Source organism: Hippopotamus amphibius, chromosome 17, assembly GCF_030028045.1.
Source record: "Hippopotamus amphibius kiboko isolate mHipAmp2 chromosome 17, mHipAmp2.hap2, whole genome shotgun sequence".
In the NCBI taxonomy this organism is placed as follows: Eukaryota; Metazoa; Chordata; class Mammalia; order Artiodactyla; family Hippopotamidae; genus Hippopotamus; species Hippopotamus amphibius.
Genome location: NC_080202.1, coordinates 64303934 through 64316665, shown reverse-complemented (window position 1 = coordinate 64316665; position 12732 = coordinate 64303934). Strand labels below are relative to the sequence as shown.

The following is a 12732-nucleotide window of genomic DNA, read 5'->3' as shown; positions in this document are numbered from 1 at the left end:
GAAATGGTTCTGTCCTGTATGTTGGCTTTTGAACAAAGACACTTTTTGACCCACCTGTGTATTTTCATTTTTTCTTTTAAACAACTCTAGTTTTGAGGTTAGTTTTCAGAACTATTTTCAGGCAGTACTTGTCCTTCAGTACTCAGTGATTTCAATCCTGTTGTCTGATCGTGCCCCACCACCCCCCGCCCCGCCAAGTTTCCTTCTGTGGAGCGAGGTGTTATTGCACAAATGTAGCTTGAAGATTATACTCATGGCTGATGGACATGTTCTGTCTACTCTGACCTTAAAGGTAGATGATGATAGCGCATGATTTATGTTGCATAACAGGTAGCATTGCTGTCTTCTCAGAGAGGTCGTCCCTGGATGGTATCTGATAAACCATCTAATGCGCATAACAGAGACGGTGATCAACAGATTAATAAATTAGACCTTTATGTATGCTTAAATTATCAAATCTAATCATTTAAATGTGATGCTCTGTTTTAGTTAAAGTTTCTGGCACCATAGTTAATGAGACTTGGAATTTCCACCAGAGCATTTAGCTCTTCCTTAGTGATTAGCTTTGATAGTATAATTATAAATAAAGCCCTAATTCATCAAGTTGCTAACCTTTCCCCCAGTTATTTGTGTATACACGTACATGTGAATGGCTTGCTAACCTTCCGCGTTAGCGGTGTGCTGTGTAAGACAGTGGCGAGCAGATGATTAATTTTTACTGAAGCTGACAACAGTCTTTAAAAATAGGAATTCATACACTAAATTTAGTCACTTAGCTTTTCTTCTTCAATGGCTTTTGAAACTTTAGCATTATACTTTGACTTTTAGCAGGAGATAGTAGCAGTGGACTTAGAAAATAATGATCATATGTTTAGCGATGTAACGAATTCACAGTTTAAACATGAAGAATGTTTATAAACACACAGACATGTACGGAGTTGATACTGAACCCAGGAGGAAAGAGCTCTGACAGAGGAGAATAAGCCTTTAAGGAATAAATAATGACATTATTTAAGACCTGAGGACTCTAAAATTAAATCTGCGTGCCCAGTCATTGATAGGGTTGCCATCTAAAAGGAAAGGAACATCTGATTGGCAGGAGATGTCTACAGAAAGAGTAGTCTTTTCAGGAAAAAAACTGAGAACTGGGCAGAAGCAACAGGAAACAAAAAATGGTCAGGAAATAAGAAAAGAAGAAAGAAAATAAAAGATGAAAAGTATAGTTTATATATTTAAACAGCCTAAGGGCCCACAGGACTGAGGGTAGGTGGAAATAAAAGGACGTTCTCTGTCAGAAATATATATATATTTTATAGGCAAGGGATCTTTTTCTCAGATTTTTGTTTGCGGGCCCTTCTCTTTCAGTGTACTTCATAGGGATTCCCCTCTGTGGGGAAAGAATCTGAAATTTTAAACTCATTGCCCATAATGCATTTTCTCGTAATCAATTAGCATGGTCTCTGGTTTTTTGAATTCAAATAACTTAAATAGGCTTGTATATGTCATAACACTTTATTTTAGCAAATACATCAAATTTTTGATGACTGTTAAAGTTGGTGATGGATTATGTTTGAACATTTTAATAAGAAAAAGTTAAAATATATTCTCACTGACAAAGACTTTGATTTATTGAAGCCTTTAAAGTAAAACTTGAACTTTGGAAATAGTCGAGGCCTCGAAGATCATTTATTCTAACTGCTCCTTTCAAAAAGAGACAGAGTCACTGAGATGTGGAAGGACTTAGAACTTGAGTGGTTACTAATTATAGCAGAGCTGAGACTCTTGCCCTCCAGCCTCCCGCTGTTTCTTGTTTCTGGAGCATCGCTGCCGTACAGATGGTTATGCCACGAGTAGGGTTCATTCCTAGAAAACAAGAAACGATTGCAATTTACATGAAGTAGATGTGGCGGGTGGATGGGTGGGGTGGGGTGGGGTGGGGAAGGGAGCCAAATTATGTTCTTGGGACCAGATGATTAAGTCTTCAATTCTATAAAGTTTTCCTTTTTGGAGAAGGGGAGGGTTGGTGGTGGAGAGAGAAGGAGACGGTTCATTCCTTATTCTTAGAGCAGTCCAGTTCTACCTACTAAATGTTTGACAGCTCAAATGATTAATTTGGAGATCTCAAATATCAGAAGAATTAACTAAAAGGAATTTATTTCTCAATATTCTTTAAAAATTAAAATCCTTTGGCATTACCTTGTTTTTTTAAATTAATTATGATAATTATTCATCAGAGAAAATGCAAATATCTATGAGTTGATGATAAACTTCTGCGTACTATTTTATTTATTTCAAGCTGACATATTTTCATTGTAAGAGGGGTTGTGGTCTATAATTGATAACTTGACTGTTTCATATTAAAGAAGAGTTGACAAGAGCCGGAATGAGTCAAGATAGCTCAAAATGTCACAGCAGTGAACCTGACATTTCTCTCTTAGATGTAATATTGCATTCATTCTAGTATCTCCTCTGTTACCTTGTGTTTGGATGTAGGAAGTGTAAGTGTCCTTGCCTGTGAAATGCTTTCAAATGGTATTTTTCTTTATTTAGACCTAAATTGATTTTAATGCACTTTGGTGCAGAGTCACACTCATTTTAGTATACCTTTCTTTCAAGAAAAACAATAACAAAACCCAGAAAAACACATACTGTGGTTTTGAAAATTAAGATAATGGTGGAGAATGACATAGTTGTTTAGGTAAGAGATGATGCTGGTTTGGACTATGATGGAGTAGTAGTAATGGCAAGAAGTAAATTCAAGGTCTGTCTGTAGCTAAAAGCTACAGGAATTCCCAATGGATTAGATGTGATGTGAAACGAATGCTATGAAATGAAATAATCTGTTTCTTATTTCCACAAGCTACATTTCACTTGCTCAGTAGCCACTGCGTTGAACAGCCAGATTGAACAGTGCAGATGCAGAGCATCTCCACCATCACAGAAAGGTCTTCTGGACAGAATTGCTCAGCTGAAAGGCTCATACCCTTCAGCTCTTTGAAACTGTCTTCTGTTATTTCCTTGATAATTGCTTACCATCTTTTTTCTCTGTTTCTCACTTTCTGAAGCTTCTGTTGATCAGATGTTAGACTTCCTGGATTCTTCAAGTTCTTTTTTTCCTCTCATATTTTGGAAGGCAGCTGTGCTCACCACTATACCACCGGTGCTGCACTCCTCTCATATTTTGATGTTTCTATTTTTTCCTGCTTTCTGAGAGATTTCCTTGATCTTATCTACAAACCCTTCTATCACACTTCATATTTGACCTCTCAGATTAATTTCCAAGAGGTCTTCTTTCTCAGATTTTCCCTTTTTCATAGCATCTTATTTTTGTTTTTATAAATGCAGTGCCTTTTCTGAGGAAACCAATTGAGAGTTGGTTGTTGTTTTGTCTTAGTTTTTTAGTAAGAACTTAAAAAGCATTTAAAAAATATTTTTAAAACATCATTCTTTTTCTGGGTCTCCCTTTTTTCCTGTTTATGTGTGACCATCTTTTATGCAGGAGACTCCCTTGAAATGACCGGTAACCCTTGGTTATGTGTGTCCCTGAAAAGCAGTTTGGGAGTTTTATGTTCCCCTAAGGACTTACTGCCAGGCAGGCTTTTTCCCTGGGGCCTTTTTAATGCTTGAATCTTCTAGTTGTTGCAGAGGAGTGCAGAGTGAGACTTTCTCTATACAGACTGTCAGTTAACCTCCCCAATTTTATCCCTTCATCCTCCCTTCACTTTCCATTGTAGCTGGTGTTTCTGAGGCCTGAGCCTCTGTGGAATTCTGCAAAATGAACTGATTCTCCTCCTGATTGGTAGCTGTAACTCCATCCTTCTTCCACAGACACCGTCTTCCACGTGTTCCAGAAATGTGTCCTTTCTTGATGGCCAGTCATCCAGTCTTGATTGTTGTAGATCTTTTATGTTCATCTATTATTATTGTAGTGGAGTCTTGGGCTAATCTCCACCATTAACTGGGAATCATGCCTTTTAAAAAAATACTGTTCTATAATTTATCAAGTCCTTTTCAATAGATTACATGACATAAACCCATAGACATTACTGTTGCCAACTACAGTTTGTCCAGCACACGTTGCCTGGCTTGCTGACGTTGATCATTTTTAATCTTGCAGTGCACTCCTTTCCTCCCGCGGTTCTAGTTTCTTTCTTCCTCAGTAACTTGACCAAACTATAGCACATTGCTTTAAACTCAAGATGATAAGTTTACAGAGAGCTAAACTGAAGTAAGTTAGTAGAGCCCAAGAGTGTTCTATAGTCAAGAATTTCTTCTTCAAAGCTTGGGGAAATTAAATAGAAAATATGGTATGTATTCAACATTAAACATTTAAATGCTCTTGTTGAATATTTATTAAGGACTTTTAGGTTCTAGGCGTGGTACTGGGGTTACACAAGTCAGTAAGGTCTGATTTCTGCTCCAGAATCTTTACATGTCCTTGACATTTTTTTTTTTCCTGTAATATCTTTTTTTTTAATTTTTTTTTTAATTTAATTTTGGCTGTGTTGGATGTTCGTTGCTGTGCACGAGCTTCCTCTAGTTGTGGCAAGCAGGGGCTGCTCTTTGTTGCAGTGCATGGGCTTCTCAGTGCGGTGGCTTCTCTTGTTGTGGAGCACGGGCTCTAGGCACGCGTACTTCAGTAGTTGCAGCACACGAGCTTAGTAGTTGTGGTGCACGGGCTTAGTTGCTCCACGGCATGTGGGATCTTCCCAGACCAGGGCTTGAACCCGTGTCCCCTGCATTGGCAGGCAGATTCTTAACCACTGCGCCACCAAGGAAGTCCTAGTTGACATTTATAGAACACTCCAACCACCAACAGCAGAATATACGATCTTTCCAAGTGCAGATGTAACATTCACCAATAAAATATGTTATCTGACCATAGTGCAATTAAACTAAAAATGCATAACAAGAAGGCCTCCAGTACTTGGAAATGAAACTGCATGTATCTAAATAATTCATGGGTTAAAGAGGACGTCTCAAGGGAAATTAGAAAATATTTTGAACTGAATGAAAATGAAAATATGTCCACATTTGTTGTGATGCAGCTAAAGTAGTCCCAGAGGGAATTTTGTAGCATTAAATGCTTATAATAGAAAAGAAGAAAGGTCTCAGTTCGACAATCTAAGCTTCTATCCTAGGACATTAGAAAAGGAAGAATTAAAACCAAGCAGAGGGAGGGGCAATAGAGATGAGAACAGAATTCAATGAAAGTGAAAACAAAAATAATAGAGAAAAACCAATGAAACCCAAGGCCAGTTCTTTGGAAGGATCAACAAAACTGATAAAGCTTCAAGCAAGAGTGACAGAGAAAAGGAGAGAAGCACAAACCACCAATATCAGGAGCAAAAGAGGAGGTATCACTGGATCCAGTAGACATTAAAATAATAAGGGAATACTATGAACAATTCTTTGCATAAAATGCAGCAACTTAAATAAAATGGATTATTTTTCTGAACACCGCAGACTACAGAAACTCACTGAAAATTAAATAGATAGCATATGAATAGTCTTTTTTTTTTTTAACAGACAATAAACAGCATATATTTAGAGTGTACAATTTGGTATCCCAGTCTCCCAGTTCATTCCCCCCCAACCCTCCCCGCTTTCCCCACTTGGTGTCCATGCATTTGTTCTCTACACCTGTGTCTCTATTTCTGCCTTGCATTTCCTCTTTCATAGCTGTTAGCCTTTGCCTTATGTATTGAGGTGCTCCTATGTTGGGTGCATATATATTTATAATTGTTATCTCCTCTTCTTGGATGGATCCCTTGATCTTTATGTAATGTCCTTTCTTGTCTCTTGTAACATTTTTTGTTTTAGTCTATTTTATCTGATATGAGTATTGCTACTCCAGCTTTCTTTTGATTTCCATTTGCATGGAATATCTTTTTCCATCCCCTCACTTTCCATCTGTGTGTGTCCCTAGGTCTGAAGTGGGTCTCCTGTAGACAGCATATATATGGGTCTTGTTTTTGTGTCCATTCAGCCAGTCTGTGTCTTTTGGTTGGTGCATTTAGTTCATTTACATTCAAAGTAATTATCAATATGTATGTTCCTATTACCATTTTCTTAATTGTTTTGTTTTTGTATTGTAGGTCCCTTTCTTCTCTTATGTTTCCCACTTAGGGAAATTCCTTTAGCGTTTGTTGTAGGGCTGGTTTGGTGGTGCTGAATTCTCTTAGCTTTTGCTTGCCTATAAAGCTTTTGATTTCTCCGTTGAATCTGAATGCGATCCTTGCTGGGTAGAGTATTCTTGGTTGTAGGTTCTTCCCATTCATCACTTTAAATATATCGTGCCACTCCCTTCTGGCTTGCAGAGTTTCTGCTGAGAAATCAGCTGTTAACCTGATGGGAGTTCCCTTGTATGTTATTTGTCGTTTTTCTCTTGTTGCTTTTAATAACTTTTCTCTGTCTTTCATTTTTGTCAGTTTGATTACTATATGTCTTGGTGTGTTTCTCCTTGGGTTTATCTTGCCTGGGACTCTCTGTGCTTCCTGGACTTGGGTAGCTATTTCCTTTCCCATGTGAGGGAAGTTTTCAACTATAATCTCTTCCAATATTTTCTTGGGTCCCTGCTCTCTCTCTTCTCCTTCTGGGACCCCTATAATGCGAATGTGGGTGCGTTTAACATTGTCCCAGAGGTCTCTTGGGCTCTCTTCAGTTCTTTTCATTCTTTTTTCTTGATTCTTTTCCTCATCAGTGATGATCACCATTCTGTCTTCCAGGTCACTTATTCGCCCTTCTGCCTCAGTTAATCTGCTGTTGGTTCCTTCTAGTGTATTTTTCATTTCCGTTATTGTGTTGCATATCTCTGTTTGTTTGCTCTTTACTTCTTCTAGGTCTTTGGTAAACTTTTCAATCTTAGCATCCTGTCTTTTTTCAAACTCCTGGATCATCTTCACCATCATTATTCTGAATTCTTTTTATGAAAGGGTGCCTGTCTGCTCTTCATTTAGTTGTTTTCCTGGCATTTCATCCTGTCCCTTCATCTGGTACAAGGTCCTCTGCTTTTTCATTTTCTCTATCTTTCTGTGGCTGTGGTTTTCAGTTCCACAAGACAAAATACTGCTGATACTGCTTGGTACTGATATCTGCCCTCTTGTGAAGGAAGCTATCTAGGAGGCTCATGGGTGCTTCCTGATGGGAGGGACTGATGGTGGGTTGGGCTGGGTGGGCAGAGCTCAGTAAGACTTTAATCTGATTTTGTGGGCGGAGCTCAGTAAAACTTTAATCTGCTTGTCTGCCAATGGGTGGGGCTGTGTTCCCACCTTGTTGGTTGTTTGGCCTGAGGCTACCCAGCACTGGAGCCCACAGGCTCTTTGGTGGGGCTAATGGCGGACTCTGGGAGGGCTCATGCCAATGAGCACTTCCCAGAACCCCTGCCGCCAGTGCCCGTCTCCTCGGTGAGCCACAGCTGCCCCCCACCTCTGCAGGCAACCCTCCAACACCAGCACGTGGGTCTGGTTCAGTCTTCCATCGGGTCACTGCTCCTTCCCCCTGGGTCCTGGTGAGCACACTGTTTTTTGTGTGCCCTCCAAGAGTGGAGTCTCTGTTTCCCCCAGTCCTGTGGAGGTCCTACAATCAAATCCCACTGACTTTCAAAGTCTGATTCTCTGGGGACTCCTCCTCCCGTTGCTGGACCCCCCAGTTGGGAAGCCTGACCTGGGGCTCAGAACTCTCAGGACTTCTGCAGTATAACTCTTCTCCAGTTTGTGAGTTACCCACCCAGCATTTATGGGATTTGATTTTAACGTGATTGCGCCCCTCCTACCATCTCATTGCGGCTTCTCCTTTGTCTCTGGATGTGGGGTGTCTTTTTTGGTGAGTTCCAGTGTCTTTCTGTCGATGATTGTTCAGCAGTTAGTTGTAACTCCGGCACTCTTGCAAGAGGGCGTGAGCGCACGTCCTCCTACTCCTCCATCTTGATCCTATCTGAATAGTCTTATAACTGTTAACAAAATTGAATTTCTGGGACTTTGTTGGTGGCACAGTGGTTGAGAATCTGCCTACCAATGCAGGGGACACGGGTTTGATCCCTGGTCTGGGAAGATCCCACATGCCACAGAGCAGTTAAGCCCCTGTGCCACAACTACTGAGCCTGCACTCTAGAGCCTGTGAACCACAACTACTGAGCCCGAGTGCCGCAACTACTGAAGCCCACAAGCGTAGAGCCTGTGTCCTCAACAAGAGAAGTTACCTCACTGAAAAGTCTGCACACCACAACAAAGAGTAGCCCTTGCTTGCCACAACTAGAGAAAGCCCGCGCACAGCAATGAACACCCAATGCAGATAAACAAACAAATTTTTTAAGAAAGATTATTAAAAAAAATTGAATTTGTAGTTTAAAAACCTGCCAGAGAAGAAATTTGCACACCCAGATTGTTCACTACTGAATTCCTGCAAACATGTAAAGAAATACCACCGATTTACACAGTCTCTAACAAAGAATGGAAGAAAAGGGAATGCTTCTTAACTTACTGTATATGGCTAGCATTACTCTGAGACCCAAACTAGGCAAAGACAATACAAAAAAGAGAAAACAAAAAGACATATCTGTGAGCATAATTGCAAATATCCTCAACAAAACATTAACAAATTGAATTCCGCAAAATATAAAAAAGCATAACACACTATAATCATGTTGGGGCCCATTTCCAGAGTGCAAGGCCAGTCCAGTAACTGAAAATAAATCAATGTGATCCACCGTGCTGACAGTCCAAAGAGAAAGATCACATGATTATATCAGTAGACACCCCTTCCCCCCCCCCCCAAAAAATCCTACACACATTTGACAAAATACAGTATCCACTCATAAAAATAAAAGCTCTTGGCAAACTAGAAATAGAAGGCAAATTCCTCAACTCCTCAACCTGTTAAAGGACACCTACAAAAATCCTACAGCTACCATCATGATTAATGGTAGAGACTGGATGCTGAATGCTTTCTCTCTAAGATTAGGAACAAGTTAAGATGTCCACTCTCAGCATTCCTGTTCAACGATATACTTCAAGTCTTAGCCAGTGCAGTATAGCAACAAAAAGAAAAGACATAGAGATTGGAAAGGAAGAAATAAAATTGCCCCATTCACGGATGACATGATTTTCAATGTAGAAAAACCCAAGGAATCTACCCAGAAAACGAACCAACAAAAACCCTTTGACTAATGTGAATTTAGCAAGGTTTTAGGATATAAGGTCAACACAAGTCAGTCCCATTTCCTATACTAGCAACGTTCAATTGGAAACCAAAATGTAAAAGCAAATACCATTACAATAGCTCAAAGAAGAATTAAATACTAGGTGTAAATTAACAGAACCTGTACGGGATCTGTATGCTGAAAACTACAAAACTGCTAAAAAGTAATCTGTTTGGTGTATAAACCATTTCATTCAGTTGTCAGCAAGATTTCCCTGCCTGTCCTCATCTGAGGACAACTTTCAAATTAGCAAATCATATTTTCCTGCATTTACCTATATCTGTGTTGTATGAAATAGGTGTACCAGGAGACCATCTATATATTCCATATATATGTACCTATATATGTGTTATTATGTATATATACATATATATAAAATCTTCAACATACCTAATTTTAAGAACATTCAGACAATTTCAGGTTTTGATTCTTTTTCTAACAGAGGATGGATTACATTCATAGTGTTATTCGAGGCTGAATTTTATACTTCATCTACACATTCATCTTTCAGTTGCTTACGAGCCATTATAAATATGTCACACAATACTTCCACAAGTCCTACAGTGCATGTCAACTGTGTGATTTTTTTTGGATTTCAGTTTGGAAGATATAAGTGATACACAATTTTTTAAAAGTTTAATTGAATATTTCCTCCTTTTATATCAGCCTTCCATTGCTTTCTGTTTTTTTAGTTTTTGTCATTTAAGCATGTGGTTCGTATATCTGTTCATTGCAAAAAGGGGCTTATAAAGTTAGTGCCTGGAATTCCTATGAGTATGTTTAGTGTTCTCTGTCACCAGGGGACTTGATTATTATAAACTGTTTTCTTAGGCCGTAACAGACATTAGTTTTGTACTTTAGTATTCACACATAAAGCCTTTAGAATGTGATTCCCTGCTAAACACTCCGGGCATGGTAATAAAAAGAAGCACTTCATTTTGAGTCTAAGAGCTAATGATCTTCATAACAAACCTTGATAAAAAAGACACCTGAAAGGTGACTTTTTATATGCCCTTTTCTCCCAAGATTATGGCCAGAGGGATGTTAAGGTCACCAAGAATAATTTGGAGGTTGCCAAGGACTTGTTTTTAAAGTGTTTTCAAGTCTGACCAAGAACTCTGACATTTAGAGAAAAAAAAAAAAAGGCACCTGCACAAGCGGTTGTGAGCAGTCATTCACGCATTGCCTAGCCATACAGAATATAAAGCAGTTTAGGAAGGCTGGTTGTTCTACTCAATACCGTAAGTTAATAACCTTGACAAAGAAGTTTCAGATGTGCTGATTAAATTCACAGTTGACACCAGTTAGAATGGTTAATATTCTAGAAAATACGAACCATATTCAGAATAATCTTAACCATTGGAGGAAAAAACCTTTAAACAGAGTAAAACTAAAGATGAATTTAGATGCTATGCATAAAGACAGAAGAACAAGAAAAATACATGAGAAAAGGAATCAACAGGATGGAAGTATTCCCTCTCGCCTCTCATTCGGTAGTTAAAGCTTTGGAAATGTAGAAATGACCTGCGCATTCCTCATTTAATAGTGAGAGAATGTCTCTCCTCCCTCCCTTTCCTGCCTTTCTGCTCAAGGGCAGCCAGTCCAGACCCATTCCCTCCCCTAGTTTATATCCTCGTGGTTCCCGTCTGTAATGACTTTAGGCCCACAACTTCACCCATGTAACTGGCCTCACAGTTTCTGCCAGTGCTGTCTTATATGCCCCCCAAGTCCTGCTATTTCTGTGCCGGTTTCTCTCTCTCTCCTTTGTAATCTAACCTCTAGTTTCTGATTTCTGGTTGTTTGCAACAACAGTGGTAAAAGAAAGTTTCCTCCCAGTCATAGTGACCGCAAGCTGAATATGAATAGCAAATCTGTATTTCCTGGGGGAGGGAAAGGGGGGCCATAGGAAGCTAGTCCCATCCTGTCCTGTAAGCTTACCCTTAACGTTGCGTGAGCCACGCGCAGGGACGGTTGTGAATGCCCTGCGTGCTGAGCTCACTGAGTTCTCACAGCAGCCTAAGTGGCAGGTGCTGTGGGTAGTGAGGCCACACTTCCAGACCAAGTTCCCAAGAGGTTACATCAGTTGCCCAGGGAGACACTGCCGGTAAAAGGCAGCCTGGAGTCTGACCAGAGAGTCCAGCTCTGGACTGAGACTGAACGCCTGACCACTTCTCCATGTGGCCTTGCTGTTAGAACTGAGGCTGAACACGGGTCACATCAGTCAAGAGGGCACTTAAGTAGCAATCAGTAAAAATCCTGAAACGGCAGATGCATCCTGTTGGAGGGTTACAGAAATTTTGGTTGTGCATTCTAGGGAGGAGAAAAACGTTAATTGGGTTTCACACATATGAAGGACTTGTGGAAGAATAATGAACGTTCCGTTTCAGTCAAAGATTGAAGGAAGACGAGGTGGTGAGGCCGACCAGGAGGAAGCGCCTCTGCTGGGGGCGAGGAACCCTGTCTCGACAGCAGGTCTCAAGAGTAATAAGCTGGGAGGTCGTGAAGGGCACTCGAGTTGAGTCTCAGACAAACGAGTGTGTTCAGGATGTTGTGATTCCGTTGCTTGTGACTGTGATTCCCCCCATTTAACTTTGAGCAGATATGTTTCTTCATTCTTATTCTTAATCTAATGTTACCTAAAATGTTGATAGAACTTTAGAACTGAAGACAGGTAGTTCAGCTGCATGTTTTACAGACAAGAAAACAGAGTCAGAAATTAGACGTGTGTTGTCATAGGACTGCCTGCTAAGGGCCAGAACTGAGTTTTGAACCCAAGTCTCCTGACAACCATGTCCACAGCTCAGGCTGCTTTTTGAGGGGTTTTCTTAGTCACAGAAGAAAGTGTTTTTGAGAATTTCTACTTAATACGGTGAGATTGCTGTGTATGTAAGAGAGTAAGGTGTAAGTTTCACTGATTTATGAAATGGCCTTTTTCTTTGCGTAGTATGAACCCAGAGGACCTGGTCGGCCCTTGTACCAAAGAAGAATCTCATCTAGCTCAGTCCAGCCTTGCTCTGAAGAAGTAAGCACTCCTCAAGACAGTCTTGCCCAATGTAAAGAGCTTCAGGACCATAATAACCAACCTTCTTTCAACTTTTCCTCCCCGGAGTCCTGGGTGAGCACCACCTCATCTGCCCCCTCTCCGAACATTCCACGCAGTGGATCCAGCAGGACCGCTCAGCCCAGAGCGCTGATAGGTAAGGCGGGTGGGTGTGGCCACAACTGCAGTTTCAACTGCTCAGTTCCTGGGTCTTTGTGGAGTTTTTCTTCTCCCGTTCCTTCTGTTTGCATTACTACCTTTGAACAGTATTTAACGCTCATCGCTCACAGGTGTGCCTCAAGATACAGGTTAATTTAGGGCTATTGGTTCCATGTCTGTGCTCTGGAAGGCAGAGAGAGCCAGCCCTATTTAGGAACTGATCATTCGGGTCATTTTAACCTGTGAACGAGTGAAAGATGTAAGGGAACCTAAAATATATTTCCAAATCGAATCACCTTTGCTTGGGAAAAGCTTGTTTTCTGGACTTTTGTGT

General features: G+C 40.3%; 1 protein-coding gene across 1 annotated transcript in view; it reads left to right on the top strand.

The window, feature by feature from the left end:
* Positions 1–12732, top strand: part of HELZ (helicase with zinc finger) — a 150050-nt gene that overhangs the window by 126030 nt on the left and 11288 nt on the right. The window contains 1 exon segment of the mRNA XM_057716956.1: positions 12144–12396. Coding sequence (XP_057572939.1) covers positions 12144–12396 — 253 coding nt within the window.